At 48.8% G+C, this 21,051-nt stretch overlaps 1 protein-coding gene across 1 annotated transcript; it reads right to left on the bottom strand.

The window, feature by feature from the left end:
* Positions 1-1,143: 1,143 nt before the first annotated feature.
* LRTM2 (leucine-rich repeats and transmembrane domains 2) lies at positions 1,144-9,650 on the bottom strand. Its single transcript, XM_010076096.1, has 4 exons — positions 9,622-9,650; positions 8,029-8,190; positions 3,719-4,309; positions 1,144-1,872 (listed from the first exon to the last, which is right to left on the bottom strand). The coding sequence occupies exons 2-4, from the start codon at positions 8,093-8,095 to the stop codon at positions 1,418-1,420; spliced, it is 1,113 nt and encodes a 370-aa protein (XP_010074398.1). The 5' UTR covers positions 8,096-8,190; positions 9,622-9,650; the 3' UTR covers positions 1,144-1,417.
* Between the last annotated feature and the right edge of the window lie 11,401 nt (positions 9,651-21,051).

The following is a 21,051-nucleotide window of genomic DNA, read 5'->3' as shown; positions in this document are numbered from 1 at the left end:
TGCTGTGGTCCAAGTTTCAGCCTTCACCTCAAGACCCTCCAGAATTGTGTCCCCTCTCTTCAGTCACCCCTGCTGCGTAACCCTACTCCATACGCCATGCTTGACCCTCTGCCAGCCACACCAGCTCTTGGGTTGTGTGTCTTCTCTTGCCACCTTCCCTTAGGCTCACACTACCAAAGCTGGTAAGCCCCCTCCTCCTCTAGTCTTTCCTGATGATCCACTTCTGCTTTGCCAATCAAACATTTCCAAACAGAGGCTTCATATCCTTATCTTCACCCTCTCCATTTATCATAGAAAACATAAAATAGAAAGCAAGAACACACCATATTTTTTTCATTCTGTGTACTCATTTCCACAGACTTGTGCTGTAATCTTAATAACTTTGCCTCTCTCCATCCTCTCCTGCCCATTTCCCCCAGGTCTGCACTGTGGCTGGGATGTTTTAGTTGGCTCCTCAGTGGCAGGGCACATGTATTTTTTCTGAACTGGAAGGTGCTATCCTCTGTTACGATGGTGAGAGTAAGGTAAAGTGGCTGAATGTATTCACGGCTGCATGCAGAGGGCAGATCAGCATGGGCAGGTGGGGTGCCTGGATGTCTGGAGTTGGGGCTGACTGCGTGTGTGTATTGGGATCAAAATGAGCCAGTAAGTGTGTGTGTGTACAGGAGGATGGCTCTCTCTGTGCACCTATAATAAATGACGTGTGTGTGTCAGCTCACAGATTTGGACTTGGCCAGGAGCAAAAAAAGGGACACTGTGCTCCTTGGCAATGTGTTAAGAGTGATACAGCTGTCTTTCCACCTTTAGAAGTGAGAAGGGAAATCTCCCCCTGACTGTTGTCATCCCCTAGAGACCTTGCCTCCCTTTTGATGTGCGCTTGGCAGCACTGACTGGTAGGGTGGGCAGCAACTTACTGTCACAAAACAGCAGTGACCCTAACAGTGAGGCATGGATGCTTCTGATGCCCTGCTCCTCAACAAGCTTTCACAGAGCTGCTCTCTGTTTGCAAGAGCTCTCGACAGGATACAGGACAACTCAGGACTGAAGCTGAGAGGATGACACAGGTTCCCAGAAGGTGCCAGCTGCCTCCGCAGCAGGCATGCGAGGGAAGCTCTGCGTAAGGGCATAAGGCAGAGCGAGCACTCGTGGTCTGACTCTGCTTTATTTGTCTGGGAGGGCCCAAGGGTGAAAGGGCACAAAGTGGGCCTGGAGCAAAGGAACAGAGTTTGAGCCAGGTGCCTTGACCCCCCCCCCTGCCTTTCCCCCCCCCCCCCAGAGGCATGTTGCACTACTCGGGTGAGTGGAGAAATAGCACAGTCTATCTGTCTGTCTGGGAAGATGTATTTTGGGAGGACCCCATGCTTGACTGCTCTCAGGTACCTTTGTTCATTGCTGTCCCTTCCTTCCTAGAAGAGTTTCATGCCACAGAAGAGATTTGTTTTTGCTCTTCATGTTCACCTTCTGTGTCACCCATAAGTGGCTGCCTCTTCTTCAACTCCCGGTGGTACTTGGCCATGAGGGAGGCATAGATGCATCCATAAGCAGCTGCCACCACCATCATGATGCAAACAATGCCGCAAACCACCCCTGCGATGATCACAGTGCCAATAGCCCGGCGCACACTCACAGGCCTATATCGCTGTTTCTGAGGGCATCCCACACTGGGCTCTACTTCTGTTTCTGGGCCAGATTTAGACTTGGAAGGAGTTGGGCTTCCTTTAGTGCAAGGTGGGCCAGTATTGTCCAGCACCGTAGAGCTGTTCTCATCATCCAGCTGGGAGCAGTAGTTAAACATTTCCATTGGCACCATCCGCATATCCTTCCCTTTCAGCTCCTTGGGCAGGGTACATGCCAGCTGGTCGATTTTCCCACCTGTCCAAATAGAGATAATAGGAGTGAACCACAGCTTCATCCTCATACAGTGACAGCAGAGCTAGATTCTTAAGTGGGGTAAGTTCCTATGATTCCATTCATACCTGCTAAGGATTTGCCCTAGAGAAGTCAAGCACAGCAGCATTATGGTTATCAAGCGGGGAACTGCTTTATTATAGCAGTGGAGCTATAAAATTCAGTCCCTCATGTGTGAATGCATTGCTGAGTAGAGACAGTATTCAGAGAGCTTCTCCCATCCCCCAAAGGCAGCCATGATCTAGCGCAGGATGCTTCTAGAGTTCATGGGTGACACTGAAGTCAGGAGGTGCTGCAGACCTCCATGTCCTGCCAGATCCTCAGTATTTGTCAAAGGTGGAGGGAGGGAGGGAGGAATAGCTGTGCCTTCATGCACTGGGCAGAAAGAGCACACATAGTATCCTTTAAATTGATTGTTTTGCCTAACTGGGAGACATTTTGCATGCCTTAGCCCTCCATAGCTGGAACAGCTTCAACCATGGCAGCTGGCTGGGATGCTTGCGCCTAGGTTGGCTTTGACAGTAGAGTTCATGGTCCATGATATCTGCATAGACATCTTTCAGGCTAAGACATGAAAGCCCTCTGAAACTGTCTATTAAGTCAGCTTCATACTGTTTAGTGAGTTATGTAAGTGTCAATAGAACCATTTTAGAGAAGGGGAAATTAAAGCAGAAAGATAGGACCAGGCTGTATCTTCTCAAAATAACAACAGACACACAGTCCCATCTTCTAACAACTAATCTATCCCCCCTCTGTGAAAACAGTGACAGATGTTGAAACAAATGCTTGAGTGAGTTTGGGCAGTTTCTTTGGAAGGGGAAAAAAAAGCAAAGTTAACTCTGTGTGCTTTCCATCGACTTTGTGATATGAGATTCAAGAAAGAAAACAAACAAAAAGAAGAAAATAGGAAAGTGGCACTTGTATGCTTGTTTGATTCTGCTCATACAAAAGGGTATTTCAGACTGCAGTGTAGCCAAAGGTGTGGATAATCTCTTTGCAGCATGGCTGTGATCAGCAGGGATGTGACAGCTGACTGTTGCTATCCATGTGATTTGAGACCCTTTCCTATTCATTGGCTCCAGCGACAGAAGGCCTTCAATCGTCATTCCTGTAAAATGTGCCATCTTTCTTTGAGTCGCAGCTGCTGAAAGCGTGTCATCCCATCAGCATTGCTGCTAGGTGATACGTACCTTTCCAGCCTTCCACATTTCGAGGAAAAGCTGGACATGCAAACTTGTCAGAAACTGCTTGGTTTGAAATTATGATTTTATAGCCAGTCTGACTTGGGGCCTGGCTTGTTAACTTGAGCTTTAGTTTGGATTTACCAGTATCAGTTGCGGTATTTTCTTAAGTGACAGTTTCCTGTGGCTCTTTGGTTGAAAGCAAACCTGATGCTTTACAGCTAAATCTGGCTTTTACTTCTCCCAGCTTAAGGAAGAGAATGGGACAGTTATTTTCAAGTGTGAAAAGCATTCCTTCTCTTTAGGAAGGAAGGGTGAGGGGAACTTATAATCCTAAAATTGTGATGTTATTTGAGGAATCTTTCAGGTTAGAAACAAAACAAGGAGATAGAAGATCTGGGGCTGCAGAGGACTTCTCAGCCTGGCAGTGTTGCTACGTGAAGGTGCGGTGGCACTAAACTGTCTCTTACTGTTGTAACATGGTCCTCATGCTCCTTGGCTAAGATCTGGCATTCAGGTCAGCCTGACCTGCCAGATGTGTCTGCCCATGTTTCTTCCCTGCCTGCCTTTGTCTGTCTTTCCGTGGAAAACCAGCTTCCGTGCTGGGCTCCCACTGCGCAAGCACGTACCTCTGTAGGAGAACCACTCCATCCAGTGCTTGAAGTCTCGGAGGTTGCAGTCACATTCCCAGGGGTTATCCCCAACTTGAAGTTGCTGCAGGCTGGTTAGTGGTTCAAAGGTCACCCTGTCCAGGCTCTGCAGGCGATTGGACCTGAGAGAGAGGGAGCGGAGAGCAGGCAGGTCATCAAAGATGCCCGAGGGTATCTGGGCCAGGCCGTTGATGGAAAGATCCAGCTGGCGCAACAGGGCTGTGTGTTGTAGCAGGTCCTTGTCCAAGGCCCGGATGCTGTTGTTCCTCAGCTGGAGCTCCGTGAGGTTCCCCAGGTCACTGAAGATATTCTGAGGGAGCTGGTCCAAGAAGTTGTTGGATAGATCCAGCCTCTGTAGGGCAGAGAGGTTGGAAAACACTGCTCCCGGCAGGATGCTGAGTTTGTTGTTGAGAAAGAGGAAGGTCCTGGTGTTTGTGGGGATGTCTGAGGGGATGGAAGAGAGGCCCAAGCCACTACAGTCCACTTCCAGCTTGCCACTGTTACACTTGCAGGAGGAAGGGCAAGCAAAGAAGGACTCTGCAGCACATAGCGACAGCCAACAGCCAAGCACTGGTAGGTGAAAAGTAGGGGAGAGAGAGAGCATGTGTTAGAGCAGTGCTTTCCCATCCTCACCCATTGCGGCCTTGTAAACAGCTACGGCTACAATATGACCCTCACAGCAGGACTCCTCACCGCAATGCCATGCAGTGTAATGAGCTTCCTCACAGATACATCCCCTTACTGCTGGCCTGCACCCTGGCAGCATGAGTTTCCTCTTAGTCTTTTTTATTATGAGCAAGCAAGCAAATATCCTTCCAGTTTCACAACGAAGTAAGAACAGTGCATCCCAGAGGACTTTGATGCTAGATACTAGAGCACTGGAACCTGTCAGAGGAGAATGGAGCAGAGAGTGGTGGGAGATGTCACCTCTGATAAAGGACAGCTCTTTCTAAACAGTCAGGATTGAGAGAAGAGGGACTGATATAGATTTATGAAGCTCTATTTTTTTCAGAAATAGACATGTTAATGAAAAGCTTTTAAGAAAAATGAAAACAAAACAGCCTATATCTCAGTTGTGCTCCTGCAGTTTGAATCCTAGTCATTGTGACAGATCAGACTTAAGTCTAAGTTAGCCTCTAAATCAGGATATCGTTTGCTTTCCATATCCACAGAGTGTTGTGTGAGCCTTGTGGCAAGAGACTTTTTTTATGAATTAGATTACATTACAGAAGGATGACCAAGAAGGCTGTTAGAAAGGTCTAACAAGGAGACCCTAAAACACCAAACACCTGGTACTTGTGATTGCTCTCAAAATATTTTCTGAATCCCACAGCAATAGCCCCACAAGTATCTCCCCTGACCAAAATTGCCCATAGCAATGGTGATAAGGAAAAAAAATGAAGGTTAGTAGTTGAAGAAAGGGGTGTTAGGAGAAGGGTTAGCAACACACCCTTTCTGCTGCAGCATCTGAAAGGTAAGGTTGGACAATCCACAAAACAGCATTTTTTAGAGTTGTTATGGATCACCATTCCAGACATGGGTCCAGATCCCGTGAGTGGTGTCAGGACACTAGTTACCATACCTCCCTGGGAGCCAGTGGCTTTTAAAACTCTAATTTCTGTGACAAAGAAGCATCAGCAACAGGAAAGCAAGCGTTCTGCCTCCTGTCATTAGAGGAGTGGGAGTTATGTTTAAGCAGACTATGTAAAACATTTGCATCCTTCATCTTAATTCCTTTTGTGGAATTTAGATTAGTTTCTTCAATGTGGGAAGCAAATTCAGCTCCCTCACTGTTTTTTAAGGTGACAAGTTTGAGCATTTGACTAAAACTGAAGCAGGTTTGTCTGGATGACGTACTCTGTTCTCTCTGTTTCTCACTTTTCTCCAGAGAAGGCAGTCACTTGGGGTTGGCAGAGTCTTTTTAGGGGTGAGTGGTAACTAAAATGCATGTATTTATTGTCCTGGACTGGAAAACAAATTTTTCTGTCATGCGTTTTGACAAAGAACCAACAAGCAGGTGTTTTCTTTCTTAACCCCAAGGGAATTGTGAAAGGACTGCCATAGGAGAGGGAGCCGGTGGAGACCCATGGTCTGGAGAAGCTCTGCCTGGAACAACTCTGTAGTCAGCCATACTCTTCCTCTCTTCCCTCACACTGCTCTCTGTAGAGTTTAGTCTGCCCCATAGCCCATTTTTTATACATTGATTTGGCTTCTGACAGTGATGCTGCCTTCATATTCAAATCCTGTCATCCTGCATAGGGTCTTTTTGTGTTCCCAGTGATCCTGGTGAGAATTGGTAGATTTGTGGACTGTTAGCCTAAGGAGAACTACACAGTTTGTATCCTAAGCTGTATGACTTTATGAAGGACCACGGGTTAAGTGTTCAGAGGCAGTGTCTCAGCTCTTTTTTATTTTATCCATCTTTCACAATTCCTTCAAGAATTTTTTTCTGTCATACAGTTGAGATCTCAGGTGTACATCAGCCCAGGCTGTGCCAATCTGTTTGCTCTTATAATGGTAATTATGGATCCTTATGGTGAAATACAGCAGAGATCTTTACCCTGAGCACCTGTATGCCTTCTTGTCATGTGAAGGCTGGGGTCAACAGCAGAGATTGCCATGGAAGCAGATCATAGCCTGCGGACTGGTGCAGTGCAGGTACTGTATGACTGGCTGATATTTAATTCCATTCAGAATACATCACACTCTTGTTGTAGGGAGAGAATTAAAAGAATGGGAGCTGGAGTGCGGAAGGGAAAGCGCCATGAGTCACTCAGGTGACCCCATCTTTTCCTGGATGCTTAACAAAAGTACAGTATTAATAATAGATTGACAGCTGTGATGATGAGATAACACTTAGCTGCTTTGTACACCAAGAAAGGCAAGAGCAGACTGTGTGTAATGCTATACAGGTGGCATTCTGTTCAGGGCTTGTCTCTCGAAATACCTACCCGCCACTGGCCCCAGCTGGGTGGCTGTGGGGTTCCACCAGTAAGTATGTTGGCAGTAGGTAGGAACAAAGTCTCAGGCAGCTGGCTGTGGTTATGTTCAGGAACTGGATTTATGCCAGGCTTCTGCAGCCATGTAGAATGTGCCAAAAATGTCTTGTTGTTACGCATATATTGCTTTGTGCTCTTAGAAATATTTTACTAAAATCATAGAGAGGAGAAGGTCTGATTTAGTTTGCAGTCCCTGCAAGAAATGCATCTACTAGGATGTGAGCTGAGACCAAGGAATTCATTGCAGTGGTTAGGATGCAGCTTTATGGGGAAGAGAGGCAGGGAAGCAATAAACAGAACTCGAAGCTATCTTCCAGCCCTACAGAAGGATGAGCAGCACGTTTTTAAGATGAAGTTACTTTGTGGGGTGTTTGGTGGCTCTAGTAGGTGGCAGAAAGCTGATCCAGGAATATCAGATTAAGTCAGGAGTCAGTAGCATTCATTATGAATAATTTATACACCAGTCTGTGAAGATGGATTACAAGGATGCCTGTTTTCTGGAGAAGGAAATAATTTCCCCAGCTTCTTACAGTGGCAACCCCAAATTTGATCGGGGGGCAGGAGCAAGGGAAACCACAGACCTGCTTGGCTGTCTATGCATGCAGTAGTGATGGACATTCTCCAAGAGCTCCCTTTCCTCTGCTGTGGTCCCCAGGTACTTCGCTGAAGTGCAGGTACATTCCTTGAAGCCCCACATCACCCTAGCAGTCTCTGCTCTGCAGTCAGGGATACTGTAGCAGATGCCCTGGTCCACTGGGAAGATGCACAGGCTGAACTTTTACAATTTAATTTAAAGAAATCTTCTTTATTTATTCCTTGATTTTCATTACATGTGGCAGTGCCCAGTAGGAGAATTCTGCGTTCACACCCTGCATTCCCTTCTAAAATCTGTCATGACTTCTGCCATAAAGAGCTGGGAGCCTTGCTCAGCAGCCTACGTATAAATCCCTACCACAGATAGGAGTCTGCAACTTCCAGGATGCCAATCTGAGAAATGTTCGGGGTGGATCTTGGTGCTGTGGTATCTGTCTCACTGTTTCTCTCCTGCCAGGCCCACTGGAATTCAGAAGCAATCATCACTCACTGTCCCACTTTAAGCCCATCTTAAGCTTTAGAGTCTCGCTCTCCCTCCCAGCTAGCCTGGCCTCTAAAGGAATCAGGAATTAGTTCAAACAACGCCATTCTTAGCTGTCCCTCTCCCCTATTCTTAACCCTGATGTGACCTATTTTCTTTCCACTCCCTTGACAAACAGGATCACCGTACTTTGTACCTGAGTAGGCATTACTTACGACAGGCCTCTTGCCACCTCATGAGGAACCTGCTCCTCCACTGTTGGCCAGCAGTTGTAGGCAGCATTGTTGTCTTCTCCAGCGTGTCTTCACATCCACCAGCCAGCCTGGCCTACGGCCCCAGAGGGAGGAGGAATGACCTTGTAGCCTGCCTGCCGAGTCCTGGAGGGGGAGAGCAGAGCAGAGTGGGTGGGATTCTTTTCCCTGGGTGCAGGACATGGGGCTGGGCTCGGTATTGTCCTTTCCCCTCCCTAACTTGTGTTTTGCCTTTGAGGCACCAGATCCATTTTGGAGGAGAGAAGGAGGATGTTTCAGGAGGCACAGCATGATGAAGGCACAGCCTTAATTCACTTTGAACTTCTCAGTGCAGAAATAAGGCCTGATTCACTTAAGTGCCAAAGAGACAAGCCTGTGCCTGAATAGTCTGCTATAGTAGCTACATTAGCCTCACGCTCAGGATTAACCTGCTGAATTGCTGAGGTGACCCTGCCAGGGCAGCAGACTCCAGCTCACTCCCTCTCACTGCCGTGCAGGCAGGTAACACCTGTGCATCCTCTCCCGTGGCTCAGGGTCACCAGGGTCTGGGCACCAGCAGCTGCCAAACCTCTTCTCCCCCTCCCGTATTCCCCACCAGCGCTCCCTTTCTGTTTTAAGGTGAAATGGATGTGGTGGCTAGAGTGGGGCTGAGCAGAGCCCAGCTTCAGCTTGGGGATTTCACACTGCAGCAACTGCAGGAGCTGAAGAGCAAGTGAGACTCGGAGGAGAAGGGAGGACCTGGGGCGGGGGAGACTGAGTGGGAGTGTTGAAAAGAGAGGAATTACATCTTAATTAGAAGAAGGAAAAATGCTCAGTCTAATTAGAAACCCAAAGACCATAAACTCTCCCCTGACAATAAGTGACTGACAACAGGTTCCAACTTCCCTCCCACTTCACAGGCAAGCAGGAAAAGGGGAAACACCATGGACCCTCCTGTCCCCCTGCTTGCTCTGTGACATGCCACCCACAGTCACAGCAGCAGTTAGATAGACACATTTCAACCAGGGTACAGAAATAAACCATCCTCTATCCCCTCTGAGGGGTTCTGACAACATCCACAGCCATTATTTTAGCTGGGCACTGCACTCCCACCGGGACACTTGCCCCACACCTGTGCCAGCTCCCCCATCCCTGAGCTCCCATGGCTGATTTATTTTATATGGGCATGCAAACCACCAGGAAATATTTAAATTAGCATCTCGATGAGAAAGATGAGCAGGTTCAGTGCCTGGACTAGCACATTTTTCAAGGCTATTTAGATCATTTACCCAAATGCCAATGCACCAAATACATGAATACCTTTCACGGCACCAAAACCAATCTAACCTTCACCCGCTGCAGCCCCCACTCTCCAAATCGAGCTGGAGCCTATTCCCTGCAGTCCCCACTGAAGGAGAAGCAGCAACAAATAGCTGTCCCTGTTCAGTGTTTGCACTCGCCCTGGCTGAGAAGGAGAATTTCAGCCTCCCACATATTAATATCTCTGTCCTAAATGCCACCCCTGAAGCTCCTGTCCCCCGACTGTCACAAGGAGGATGAAAAGCCGCAAGCACTTACCTGGAGGGGCTCTGCCCGCAGCCACTTCCACCCGACTCCCTGGGCACTGCCCAATTACATCCTCTTTCTTCCCTCTCCCTCCTTGACTTTCACGCCCGGCAGCAGGCTTTCTGTGTGCTCTATTTAACTCCCTACAGCACAAACGGCAGAGTTAAGCTGACAGCCACAGAGCCTTATCTGCCTGCTGGATAGCGGCAGTCGATCAGCTCCAAATCCTGTTGCCGAACGATCATGTCCTTGCTCTCAGCATCAGGGGCTGCCTGCCATGCTCTGTCTTTCCCTTATCCCCACCTTCACCCCATCTAACTTTGTCAGGGTTATAGATAGCTCTGTTCCTTGTGCTCTTGCCTCTTGGCTCTGTTTTGTAACACCCCATCTGTATCAGCTGGCTTGGCTCCAATCAGGGGGGCTAAGCTTTAAAAAAAACCAAAACAAACAGCTTCCTGGGGTGCTTCATGACACAGCTTCCCTCTGCAGTCTCCCCTCAGCTCAGACCACAGGCTGGTGTCTCCCAGACCACGCTCACTGCTCTGCGCAACTCAGCCATACCATCCCCAGGTGACGGTGGGGGGCTGAGAGCAGGACAGGCATACCCAGGCGTGAGGACAGTGGTGGGGTCAGGGCTTCTACCCCTAACTCCTGCTCTGGCAGGGCAAGTCCAGCTCTTGCACTCATTTCTGGCACCTCACAGGCACTTCTTTCTCTCAGGCAGCACCAAGACTTAAGCACAGAGTGCAGGGTAGGAGGAGCAACCATGTATAAATAAGCCCTTTCCCTATGTTTAGAATTTATTACAGTGCATAGTGATTAACACCTGTTCGGGCTTTAATGCTGTCTTCTGCACTGCAACACGCACAAAGATGGAGGCACCTTGCTAAACCCAAGATTATTTTAAAAGCATGTCACATAAACACAACACTCCCCACCCCATAGATAGCAGACACCTTTTGTGCATTCATACACATTTCTAAGACTTAAAAGCATTTATCTTCATGTATGTATGCAGACATAGTTGCCAATCTAGCTTACATTTACAAATGTGAGCACAGAGTTGGGCTTTCACATGTACCAGGTCCTCTTCTGCGACCCATATCTATCAACATCCATGTCTTGCACAAAATGCCTGCTTCTCCAAGCATAACATATGCTCAGGCAGCAGAGCGGTAGATTTGGAATAGGTAGAAGTTCCTGACTGCTGAAGTGCAAGGGGCAATGAGCTTCTGCATTTATACCTTGAAGTTTATTAAATGTTTATGGAGAAATTTTAATTCCAAGGATCCAGAAAAACCCGGGTTCTCCCACACATCTATTGCCCACAAGCACATTAGACCCTTAGTGATTAATATTCTGCAGCCAGGAGAGAGCAAAGAAGTAGAGAGGATTCTTTTTAGTAGTAGTATTTTTTTTAGTAGAGAGTTTCTTTTTTTAAAGGTTTTCTCTGACTTGTCTTGAATTCTGACTTAATTAGCTATTTTACTGTGGCCCAAGAGATGCCTTCTGCCCTGCAGAGCACTCGGCCAGCTGCGCTCACTGCCAGCATGGCACTGGGAAGGCCATAGTCCTGGGGCAACTAGCACCTGCCCACGCCTAAAGGCTCTCCAGAGCACCACCAAACCTGGCTGGCTGCTTTCAGTCTGACAGCTGGGGACTTTTCCAGCAACGAGAACTCTGCCAGACCTAGGAGTGCCCTCCATGCACCCCCAGCCCGAGACAGAGGCACTGTGCCATCCGTTCAGAACTAACGTGGCATGGCTTGGGTTTGGGGGCTCAAGGCTGCTCAGAGTGCTCTGAAGTCACCCAAGGGCTCCACAAACCAGGCATTAGTCTTTCTTCCAGGCTTACTAGATGGTTCCTTCTCCCTGGAGCAACATGTCAGCCAAATGCCCTGTGATCCATGGGACACGGTGTCCAGAGCTTTCTTCCATGTGCTTGGAATTGAATATCTTTTCCAGATTCTGGAGAAATTAACAGAATAGCCTGTGAGGCTGGTGATGGCCTTTTCTTCTTGGCATTTGATATAGGACAGTAAAAGACAACTTTTTTTGGTTTCAGCTCAAAGCAACAGAATCAAATCAGCCATTTCTGGCCCATGGGCTCCAGTGGCCAAAAATACACTCAGCTAAAGTGCCACTTGGACATTTGGCCTGCTGTCAGGCTCCAGAGGACTCTCTAATGAGGATTCCCCTAATTAGCTTGAACAGGGAACTTTACTGCTGGAAGGGGGTGCTGAGGAGATTGTAATGACTCTGCAGCACTTACCAGGGCGTAAAAGCTACAGCAGGTGCTATCACTGTCTTGTGCTTCCCTTCTCCCTGCCCAGACACCGGTAACATTTGCAGTGTCACTCTAAAGCCTTAGCTTTCATAAGTCAGGTCCCAAGGAGCACACTGTGAGGGTGGGAAGGGTTTCAGTTTACTGCATCCACTGCTTTAGTAACACTTCCCAATTCTGTGATACCTTCTATCCAAAGCTTCCCATCTGCTTTACAAATGGCTCTTACCATGGTTGTAGGTGGTGGTGTTGTTATTTTGTACTTAATGACCCCCAGAAGTCAGGCTGAGGCTGTAGCTGGTAGTGCCTCTGCTCTAGGAAGGTAGATAAAGCAATCCTGTTTTCCAGACAGGGACACTGAGGCTAGAGAGACAGGTGATTGTGTCACTAGGATGAGTCACATTCAGAAACAGAGCCCAGCAACCTCTGTCTCTGATTATCTTTCCTAGTCCTTTGCACTAACCCTTGGATTGTGGCTCAGGGATCAGACTCTGTTAACAGCCTGGCTTACGAGCATTGGCAGGGCATGTGGGTGACCTATATTTCAAAAGAGTAGGCAATAGAGGCTGCAACAGATGCCAGCGATAAATTATCAGGAAGTACATGCAGATATTCATCCCTCCCCCACGCTCTCCTTGACAAGTAATGGCAAGGTCCCTTTCCCCTTTCCAGTGCTGAATTGCTTTAGCCTTTATCAGAAAAGCAGCAGGGTGAGGGAGAGCATGGAGTACTCTTTAAGGAGATTATTCTTTTTTCCTCCCCTTTCCATGGTGCTTTTAGGATTCCTGTTCGTTACCATCACCCATAATGTCAGGGGACACTGGTACCCCAGAGTCCAGTGACTAAAGCATGTTGTTCTATGTTTGTGCCATCATCAGCCCTTGGGGGAGAAGAGTTGGTACACGGAGGGCAGGGAGACATGGCAGCCGTTGGGTGTGATTACAGCAACTGAAAGCTCATGAAGTAACCTGGCTGATGAGTCCTAGTTGGGAATCGTGCTCCTGACCGTACCACAAGTGGGTTTAGATGGCATGGAGATGGTGGCCATTCTTAGTCCCCTAACAGATCTAGGCCAGTCTAGCAAATTATTGACCACAGGAGGTCACCTTGTCTCAGCTCCTCATTTGTTGTTTGTTTGGACTGCAGAACCACCCAGGGGTGGCAGCCAATCTCAGCAGCACTGTAGAAACATACAACGTGTGTCACTGCCCCGGCGAGCTTCTAAGCTAAATAGCTGGGGGCTTCATTTCCAGCACTTGCTGATTTATTAACACATATGTTCAAGATTCAGTAGTGTTGTGCTGTTACCATCAATGGAAAGCACATTTTAAATTCACACGAGAAACCCAGCTGCAGAAGAAATGGTGCCATCTGACTTGCAGTGATCGATCACAGCTAAAACACTTCATACAGAAAGCTGTAAAGTAAGTAGAAAGCATGCAAAATACACTCAGTATTGTAAGGGACTCTGCCACATTCCTGACTTGGTGTGAATAAAAACCTCACCCCCTCACCCTATTCTCTGGGATGTGAAGAGGTCAAAAAGCTTCTGATCTTTGGAATGACAATGTGTAGGCACCTCTGAAGTGCAAATGTGATTGGTGTTAAAGAATGTTTCCTCCCCAAGCCACTCCAAGAAAAATCAACTTTATCCCCATTTTATGGAGGGGCAAACTATGACAGAGGTAAAAATGGCTGCTGAGTTTGGCTGGCTGAAATTTCAGCTGCCTAGCTCTTGATGCCTCATCATGAGCTCGTGTCAGTTCCCCACTCAAGATTTTCAAAGCTGCCAAGTGCAGTGCTTGCACCGGATCAGTTGGGCTTGTAAATGTTATCCTGTTTCACAGAGATATTTGTAAGGGTTATCAAAGTTACACAGAATAAAGGAGTTTTGGTGGGGCTTTCCCAAAGTTTCCTGATGGGCCTGTGGCAAAATCAGGAGAGAAGCCAGTTTTCTTGATTCCTCATCCTGTATCTTAACCAGGAAACATTGTTTGCATCCCAAGCCTCCTTGACCAACACACAGTAATGAGACTGGGAGATACTGGAGGGTCTCGAAATACCAAGGGCGTCAGGCCCCATCAAACCCGCTGAGAAAGCACAGAGCATCCAAAGGGGAGCCAGGGCGGGTAGCACTGATGGGAAAGACCCAGATTGCCATGGAGAAGTGGGATTCCTTGGGAAGCTGCGGAAGCAGGTGGGGAGACTGGAATATCCAGCACGGGAGTGACAGGAAAGTCCCAGCACAGTGAGAGTGTGCCATATGGAGGAGGCCCAGAGCAGCAGCAGGAGGAGAGCTGAGGGGGCAGCTGACAGGAAGAAATCCAGCCATGTGTGTGCCAGCATCTTCTCCAAGTATTATTGAACGCGACAGACCACGTGCATGTTTCCTCTCTGCAAAACAGAGGCAGCTGAGAAGGGAAGCGGGTGAGGGAGTGGGAGAGGGGCTCAGAGGAGGGACACGTGAGCTGGCTACCCAGTTTCCTCCTCTTTTTCTTGCCACAGAGTGATGTTTTTGTTCTTCTCACACTGTTGGCAAAAATTGGTAACCGAGTGAGATGTGGAGGGGGGTTCTACATGAAGACTGAGATAACATTTTCTGATCCAGCTGGGAACAGTTGGCTGTGGGTGGTGGCTTGTCACCAGCCCTGCCAATTCTAATCCAGATCCCAATTTTTCTCCTTCTCTCAGCTGTGGAGTGAAGAGCCTTCTCTACAGCTTTAATTTCCTGCAGGGGTTAATCCCGCAGTCAGTAGTAGCTCAGGCCCTTAATCCTTGCGCTCAGCCCCTTGACAGAAGGACTGCAGCTACTTCTGACCCAGCAGGTCTGAGGAAGGCACACTTCTGCTTCCAGTTCCTCCTTTACACCCTACGAGCATCCTTCAGTTCACTGGCATTTAAAGTGCCACTCCCCCCTTCCTGCCAAGCCTACTCTGGGGATGTGGGTGAGTGTCACACCCCATGGAGAGGCTCCAGGCAGAGAAGGCGGCTTGGTGGGAGAATCTTGGTTCTGTGGTCCTCATTCCCTTCCCCACCCCACACATGGGTATTTTCCTCACTTCTTAGCTGGATGGTGATCCAGATCCCAAAGTAATCTCTTTCTAGTTTGGGTGGTGTTCAAGGAGGAGGGTGTGTATGGGCCTACATTTCTGAAGGATTGTCTGAGGACTCAGAAATTTTGAGATGACCCGGTACCTTCCCTGGGTCATAAGAGGGAAGGTGCCATAAGAGGGAAGGTGCCAGCCTATCTGAGATGAGAGATACATCTATGTGCACAGAGTAGTAGATGGAGGTACATCAATTTAGGAGCAGGATAGGAAAAAGTAAGGGTTTTATCAATATAAGCTCTCGATTCACAGCTACACAGAATCACAGAATCACAGAATGTTAGAGATTGGAAGGGACCTCGAAAGATCATCTAGTCCAATCCCCCTGCCGGAACAGGACACCTAGATCAGATCACACAGGAACGCATCCAGGCGGGCTTTGAATGTCTCCAGAGAAGGAGACTCCACAACCTCTCTGGGCAGCCTGTTCCAGTGCTCTGTCACCCTCACTGTAAAGAAGTTTTTCCTCATACTCAAGCGGAACCTCCTATGTTCCAGCTTGAACCCATTGCCCCTTGTCCTATCACTAGATGTCACAGAGAAGAGCCTGGCTCCATCCTCCTGACACTCACCCTTCACGTATTTATAAACATTAATTAGGTCACCCCTCAGTCTCCTCTTTTCCAGGCTAAAGAGACCCAGCTCCCTCAGCCTTTCCTCATAAGGGAGATGCTCCATTCCCTTCATCATCTTTGTGGCTCTGCGCTGGACTCTCTCCAGCAGTTCCCTGTCCCTCTTGAACTGAGGGGCCCAGAACTGGACACAATATTCCAGATGCGGTCTCACCAGGGCAGAGTAGAGGGGGAGGAGAACCTCTCTTGACCTACTGACCACCCCCCTTCTGATACATGCCTGGAATGCTAGGCCAGATGTCTATCGAACAGTACAACCTGACTGACAAATCAAGGGGCTTCCAGATCAATACCAAGAAACCCCTGTTGTATCTTATGTGGGCCAAGGCACTTCAGCTGTAAGCCTTTCTCCTTGTGCTTCCTCATTCCTAGAATCAGGTGAGCTGCCGCAAGCCTGGGTGATCCCGTGCACACAGAATGTTCCGCTCCCGCTTGTCTGCCACCATTCATGTTTGCATTAGCCCAAGATCTGGCTTTGCCTTTTTTCATAATGTGTATTCTGGAATATGCTGGGACCCGAAGCTCACTAGCCTTCCTACTGCTTAACTCTTGTTTCTTTTGCTTCTGGTGGAGAAGCAAACATGATGGTGAACTGCTGCCACATAAGGTGCCGAGAGAGTCCCTCTCCCTCTTCCTCACCCAGCACCTTAGCTGTGCTTCCCTGGCTGCCAGCCTCTCAGAATGAGACCACCAGCTGCAAGGGTAGCAGCTTGCCACATTGACAGTTGGAGCAGGAGGAGAGCTAGAGGTAGAAAACATGGTGGGACAAGGGAAGAACTTCACTACTGTCTCACCTCACAAGCCTGTGCCCTGGGCAGGTTCGCAGGGGCAGGGATCATCCATACATGCACAGTGGGGCAGAGCACAAGATGCCAGCAGCAAAAATCCTCTCTGCTCTTGTTGTAAGGGGATCAGTGACCCAGCACGCACACAGCTCCTGGCAAACTTCCCAAGGAAAGGCTGACTCTCATTGTTTGCACAATTTATACTGAACTCTGAAGACCTTTTTCTGCCTTAGTGAGTTGCATAGATGTGTTTCATTTGGTTGCCACTGTGGCACGAGGTCAGCGGTGCTGCCTGTTGGAGAGAGCTTGGAGGTTTTCTGCCCCTTCCCCATTGCCCCCATCTCTTTCCCAGAGCATCCAAGAGGGGTATCCGTGCAAAGTCCACACGACTGCATGCGGTCTGGGCTGCTGCATGCAGCTCTCAGGGTGCCTGAGGATCTCTGGGACACACGCTCTTTACAAGCCAGGAACATTGCCCATAGCTCATCGAGATGTGGTGACAGCTCTCACAACCCAGAGCTCCAGCCAGGATCCCTGTCTGCATCTGGGTTAGCCCACACATCACAGCTTGCTGGGTCTGGGTAGGGTCTTCAAATTTGATGTGACTTTAGCTTTCTGGAGGGTTTGCAGCCACAGAAGAGATATAAGCATGGCAACATTCCCATCCCACCAAACTCACTAAATGCAAGTGGTGTGGAGAGCAGGGCCCACCTTCAACCCCTCTACCCCCTCACAAGGCACCTCGCAGCAAAATCACAGCAGCAGGAGCACACCCTGCTTTGGAGAGCACCGACAGCAGAGAGCCTCACCAAGAATGGGAAGAGAGCCCAAGTGATGAGTGCTAAGTTGAGTTGCCTCTAACAGCTCCTCTCCAGACTTAGGATGTGGTCCTACCTTTTTATTCCTCGTGTGAGGGCATGATCCATGAGGAAGGAGGCTTCCCAGCTTCACAGCCTCCCTGAAGAGACGAGGAGTGTGGTAGCAGGGCCTGACTTCAAAGCAACAGCCTTTGCTTGCAGTCAGTCATGAAGTTTAAGACTTGTATGGCCCTGCTGTAAATTTAGGTCTCAGTCCTTCCTGTGATGGGTGTGAGGCACTGCAGTGTATAAATAATGGAAAGTCTCTTGTTTTCCCATTCATAAAAAAAGAATCAGGAAAGTGTCCTTTTCATTTTTTTTTTAAATTGCTATATGATAAAATATGCCATTTGGCTTGCAAAGCCAAGCACTTACATGTGAGTTAATACCTGCACAACCTCAATTCAGACACTTCTGTGTATGCACTACAACACAGCCTTTCCTTATCCAAGCAAGTATGCTTTCCTTTTTTTTTTTTCAGAGGACCCTGTCCCATACTCAGTGCAAAGGACACATGATACTTAAGCTAACAATGAGGATGTTGTAATAAATAAGGCTATTTTTACATGGTCAGCATTAAATATAAAACCACACTTTTGGTATGTGGCCACAGGCTGTACATTCCTAATTTTGCGGGTGCCCAACATGAGACCCTAGGGGCCATTTTGCAGAACTGCTGAGCACTCACAGCTGTTTTCCAAAATGCTGGCAGCTTAGCCAGCAAACTGGTACAGTCTCGAGGACCCAACGGCACCGAGAGCCAAGAGGCCCCAAGCTCCGGTCCTGCACCTGCTGCTCCTTCCCTGTGTGGCTGAGAGGGAAGTCTCTTTTCCCTTCAAAAGCAAAGGAAATAACTGCTCTCTCTTGCCTCCTCAGGAGCATAAATTCTCTGTCATCATCCACGAGGCAACTGTAGCAGGGAATATCTTCAGAACACCACAAGACAATGAATAATGATGTATTGCCTGCAGGGTTTGGATCGCAGGCAGTAAACAAATAGAACAGGCACACACTTTGCAGTGCCAAAAAAAAAAACCAACCCAGCCCCCTGCTTCACTCCCTGAGCACCATGTATCTGGTGCCCTGAATGAGGCAGCTTATGAAAATACAGCGTGTGATCCTACCGGTCAGGACTGCAACCTGGTGCAGGTGGCATGCTGCCCTGAATCCCAACATTTCCTAACTTTCCACTGCTTGTTTTTGCAATATGAATAAAACTGTATTTCACATAATCCCACCCCTTGCAGATGAAGCAACTTTTCCTTCCATCTCTCCAACCTGTAATTGAACTGGTTTATAGAAGAAAAATTATTCTTGCTATTAGGATGCCCTCAGCCACACAAAGCATTTTCATGAGCCAGCATTTTTAATAAGGTATGTGTTACAGGACTCCAACTCCAGCTCCATCCCACGGAGAACTGGAGTGTGTGTCATGGTGTAGCGCTCTGGAGCATTACCCAGCTGGCAGGATCGCCCCAGTATGGTCATTTGAATTATGGCTTGAGCCACCCAGGGCTGGAACGCAGTGAAAGCAGCTGCTTGTAACCAAACATGGCAAGTGAAGGAAACCGCTTGGTCTCTCTTTCGAACAGCAACAGGCAAGCGCTGAAGAGTCACTGAAGAACAGCCCAGACATGCCCTCCCACAGGCTTGAGCCTGTCCCCATCCTATTCCAGCCTCTGCTGCTCCTTGGATGCTCCTGTCAAGGTATCCTCATGGCCCTGTGCTGCTGCTGGCCCTCCCTGCTGCACAGAGACACAGGTCTGCCTTCATTAAGCTTCTCTGGTGCTGAAGAGCCTAGAAAATCCTTTCTGCATCAGGCTTAGAAAAGCCAGAGAAAGGGAAGGAAGCTGGAGTAGCTCATGAAGGTATCTGAGCTGGTAGTGTACCTTGCTAGCATGTGGCGTTCACTTTGCTGGAGGCAAGGGTAAAGCTATGATCTGGTATAAAAATTACATAAGAGGGCTTCCCCCCTTTCTCTTTGCAAACAGCCCCTTTGCTCAGGATTTACCATAATTCCTCCGAGTGGGCAAGATACACTAGCAGTGACTGCACTGATGTCTGACAGGGAGACAACTCCCGCAAGCCTTTCACTCATGTGTAATAATTCCCTTGCGAATGTTGTTTGCCCACAGCAGCTAGACAAAGATCCACCCCCCGCCCCCCAACAGACCCAAGCAACAAAGCTTAGAAGAGAAATCGTTTATGCAATTCTGGAAAGGCACTCCCTCCTCCTCACTGCTAGAAATGTCCCCTGCTTTGTGACAAGTCTCTGTGTGCCTTTAAGGGTCTCCCTGTCTTTTAAGGGTTTCCTTCTTTAAACCCTGCAGTAGCAGTTGCTCCAGTCCTTCCCCAAATGAGATCTTCATTTCTTCCTCCATCCTTGGGTGGCAGATCAGGCACTGGCAGCAGAGCAGTCCTGTACCCTGCTCTCCACCCTTGCCACTGGGGATGCGCTGGACGTGGCACATTCAGGCTACCTGGCGGTCCACGTGGCCCGCCTGGGGCCCGGCTCGGTCATGACCTGGCTGGAGCAACAGCTCCAAACATCCTCTCTCCCCAAACCATGAGAGCTCAGATTTTACATGTCTCTCTTAATTAGCATGAGATGTAGTGGCAGTAATAAACTGGGCAGGCAGGGGGAGAAGGGGGGCAGAATACCCTGAGTGGGATGTATGTGTGCACGTGTCTGTGCATGTGTATATATGTACATGTGTATATACGCACACACACATACACACAGGCTAAAGCTTACATATATATCCCTATCCATAGGTGGCTTCACAACAGCTCATTCAGAACCTTATTCTCCCCCTTTTCTCCCAGGCAGGGCTGGAAAAGGCTGTGAAGTTTCTCTGTGCTGTGTTTCACCCCCACCCTCAGTGCTGTGCCTTCCACCCAAAAGTTCAGAAATCGCAGGCTCAGCTTGCAGAGATGCTGGAAGCAACTTGAGACTTATTTTTTGCTCCACTTCTGATATGGCATCTTTTGCTTTGTGTCCCATGGTTGTGTCCGTGAGCTTTGTGTGTGAAACCGTACATGCGCACACACACACGCACACACATGTATGCACCCCCCTCATCCTAAAGCTGTGCATTGAGTGCTGGATCTGTTCAATTTTGGTCCTCACTTCTCCATTTTAGGTTGTTCTTACTAAGACAGCTGAGACCAAAACAATACCCAGCAAAGCCACCACAGGTCAGGTGAGTGGCACCCCGCGTGCCGGCCCCTCTCACAGCCCCAAGGAGGGGTCAAAAACCAGGGGTGTCCAGGAGCTGCCTAGTACCCGATGGCCACAGCGCCAAGTGCTTATCCTCCAAGCTGCACCTGAGCTGCTCGTGCTGCAATGAAAGACGCTGGTACCATTCACAGCTGGGAGAAGTTGCTCCCAGCTGCCTGCACAGAAACTGGACTGGAACCAGTACCAGCAGCCTCTGCGGCAGGGTTGTCGTTCTGCCTTATCGGGAAGATTGCTGCCCGTCAGTCTCACGCAACTGGGACTTCTGCACTGTGCCGTCTGGCAGACGGTGCTGCCCCTGACCCCCAATCTCCTCCCGGGAAAGCTGGTTCCTGGGGGGGCAGCTCCACTGACCTCGCATAGCTGGGGAGGAGGGGGAGTGAATACAAAAGAGAGATGTCTTCACTTACCTCTCTTGGGCTGGGATAGACCCTCCTGTGAGAACAGCAGCTTTTCCAGCGAACCCGGTACAATCCCAAAGCAAACACAGCAATAAGTCCCTCCGTTGCTGGCTGGGCTCTCGGTGGACCCTAGCTGGCA

The sequence above is a fragment of the Pterocles gutturalis genome, unplaced genomic scaffold (assembly GCF_000699245.1).
Source record: "Pterocles gutturalis isolate BGI_N339 unplaced genomic scaffold, ASM69924v1 scaffold12253, whole genome shotgun sequence".
In the NCBI taxonomy this organism is placed as follows: domain Eukaryota; kingdom Metazoa; phylum Chordata; class Aves; order Pterocliformes; family Pteroclidae; genus Pterocles; species Pterocles gutturalis.
This window is presented reverse-complemented; position numbering and strand designations above follow the sequence as displayed.

Excerpts from the sequence above, each read along its gene's own strand:
- LRTM2 (XM_010076096.1), bottom strand. The coding sequence starts at position 8,095 with ATGCTGCCTACAACTGCTGGCCAACAGTGGAGGAGCAGGTTCCTCATG. Across the intron at positions 4,310-8,028 it reads GAGGTGGCAAGAGGCCTGTC|TGCTTGGCTGTTGGCTGTCG; the intron begins GTAAGTAATGCC and ends TTCACCTACCAG. Across the intron at positions 1,873-3,718 it reads GGAGTGGTTCTCCTACAGAG|GTGGGAAAATCGACCAGCTG; the intron begins GTACGTGCTTGC and ends CTATTTGGACAG.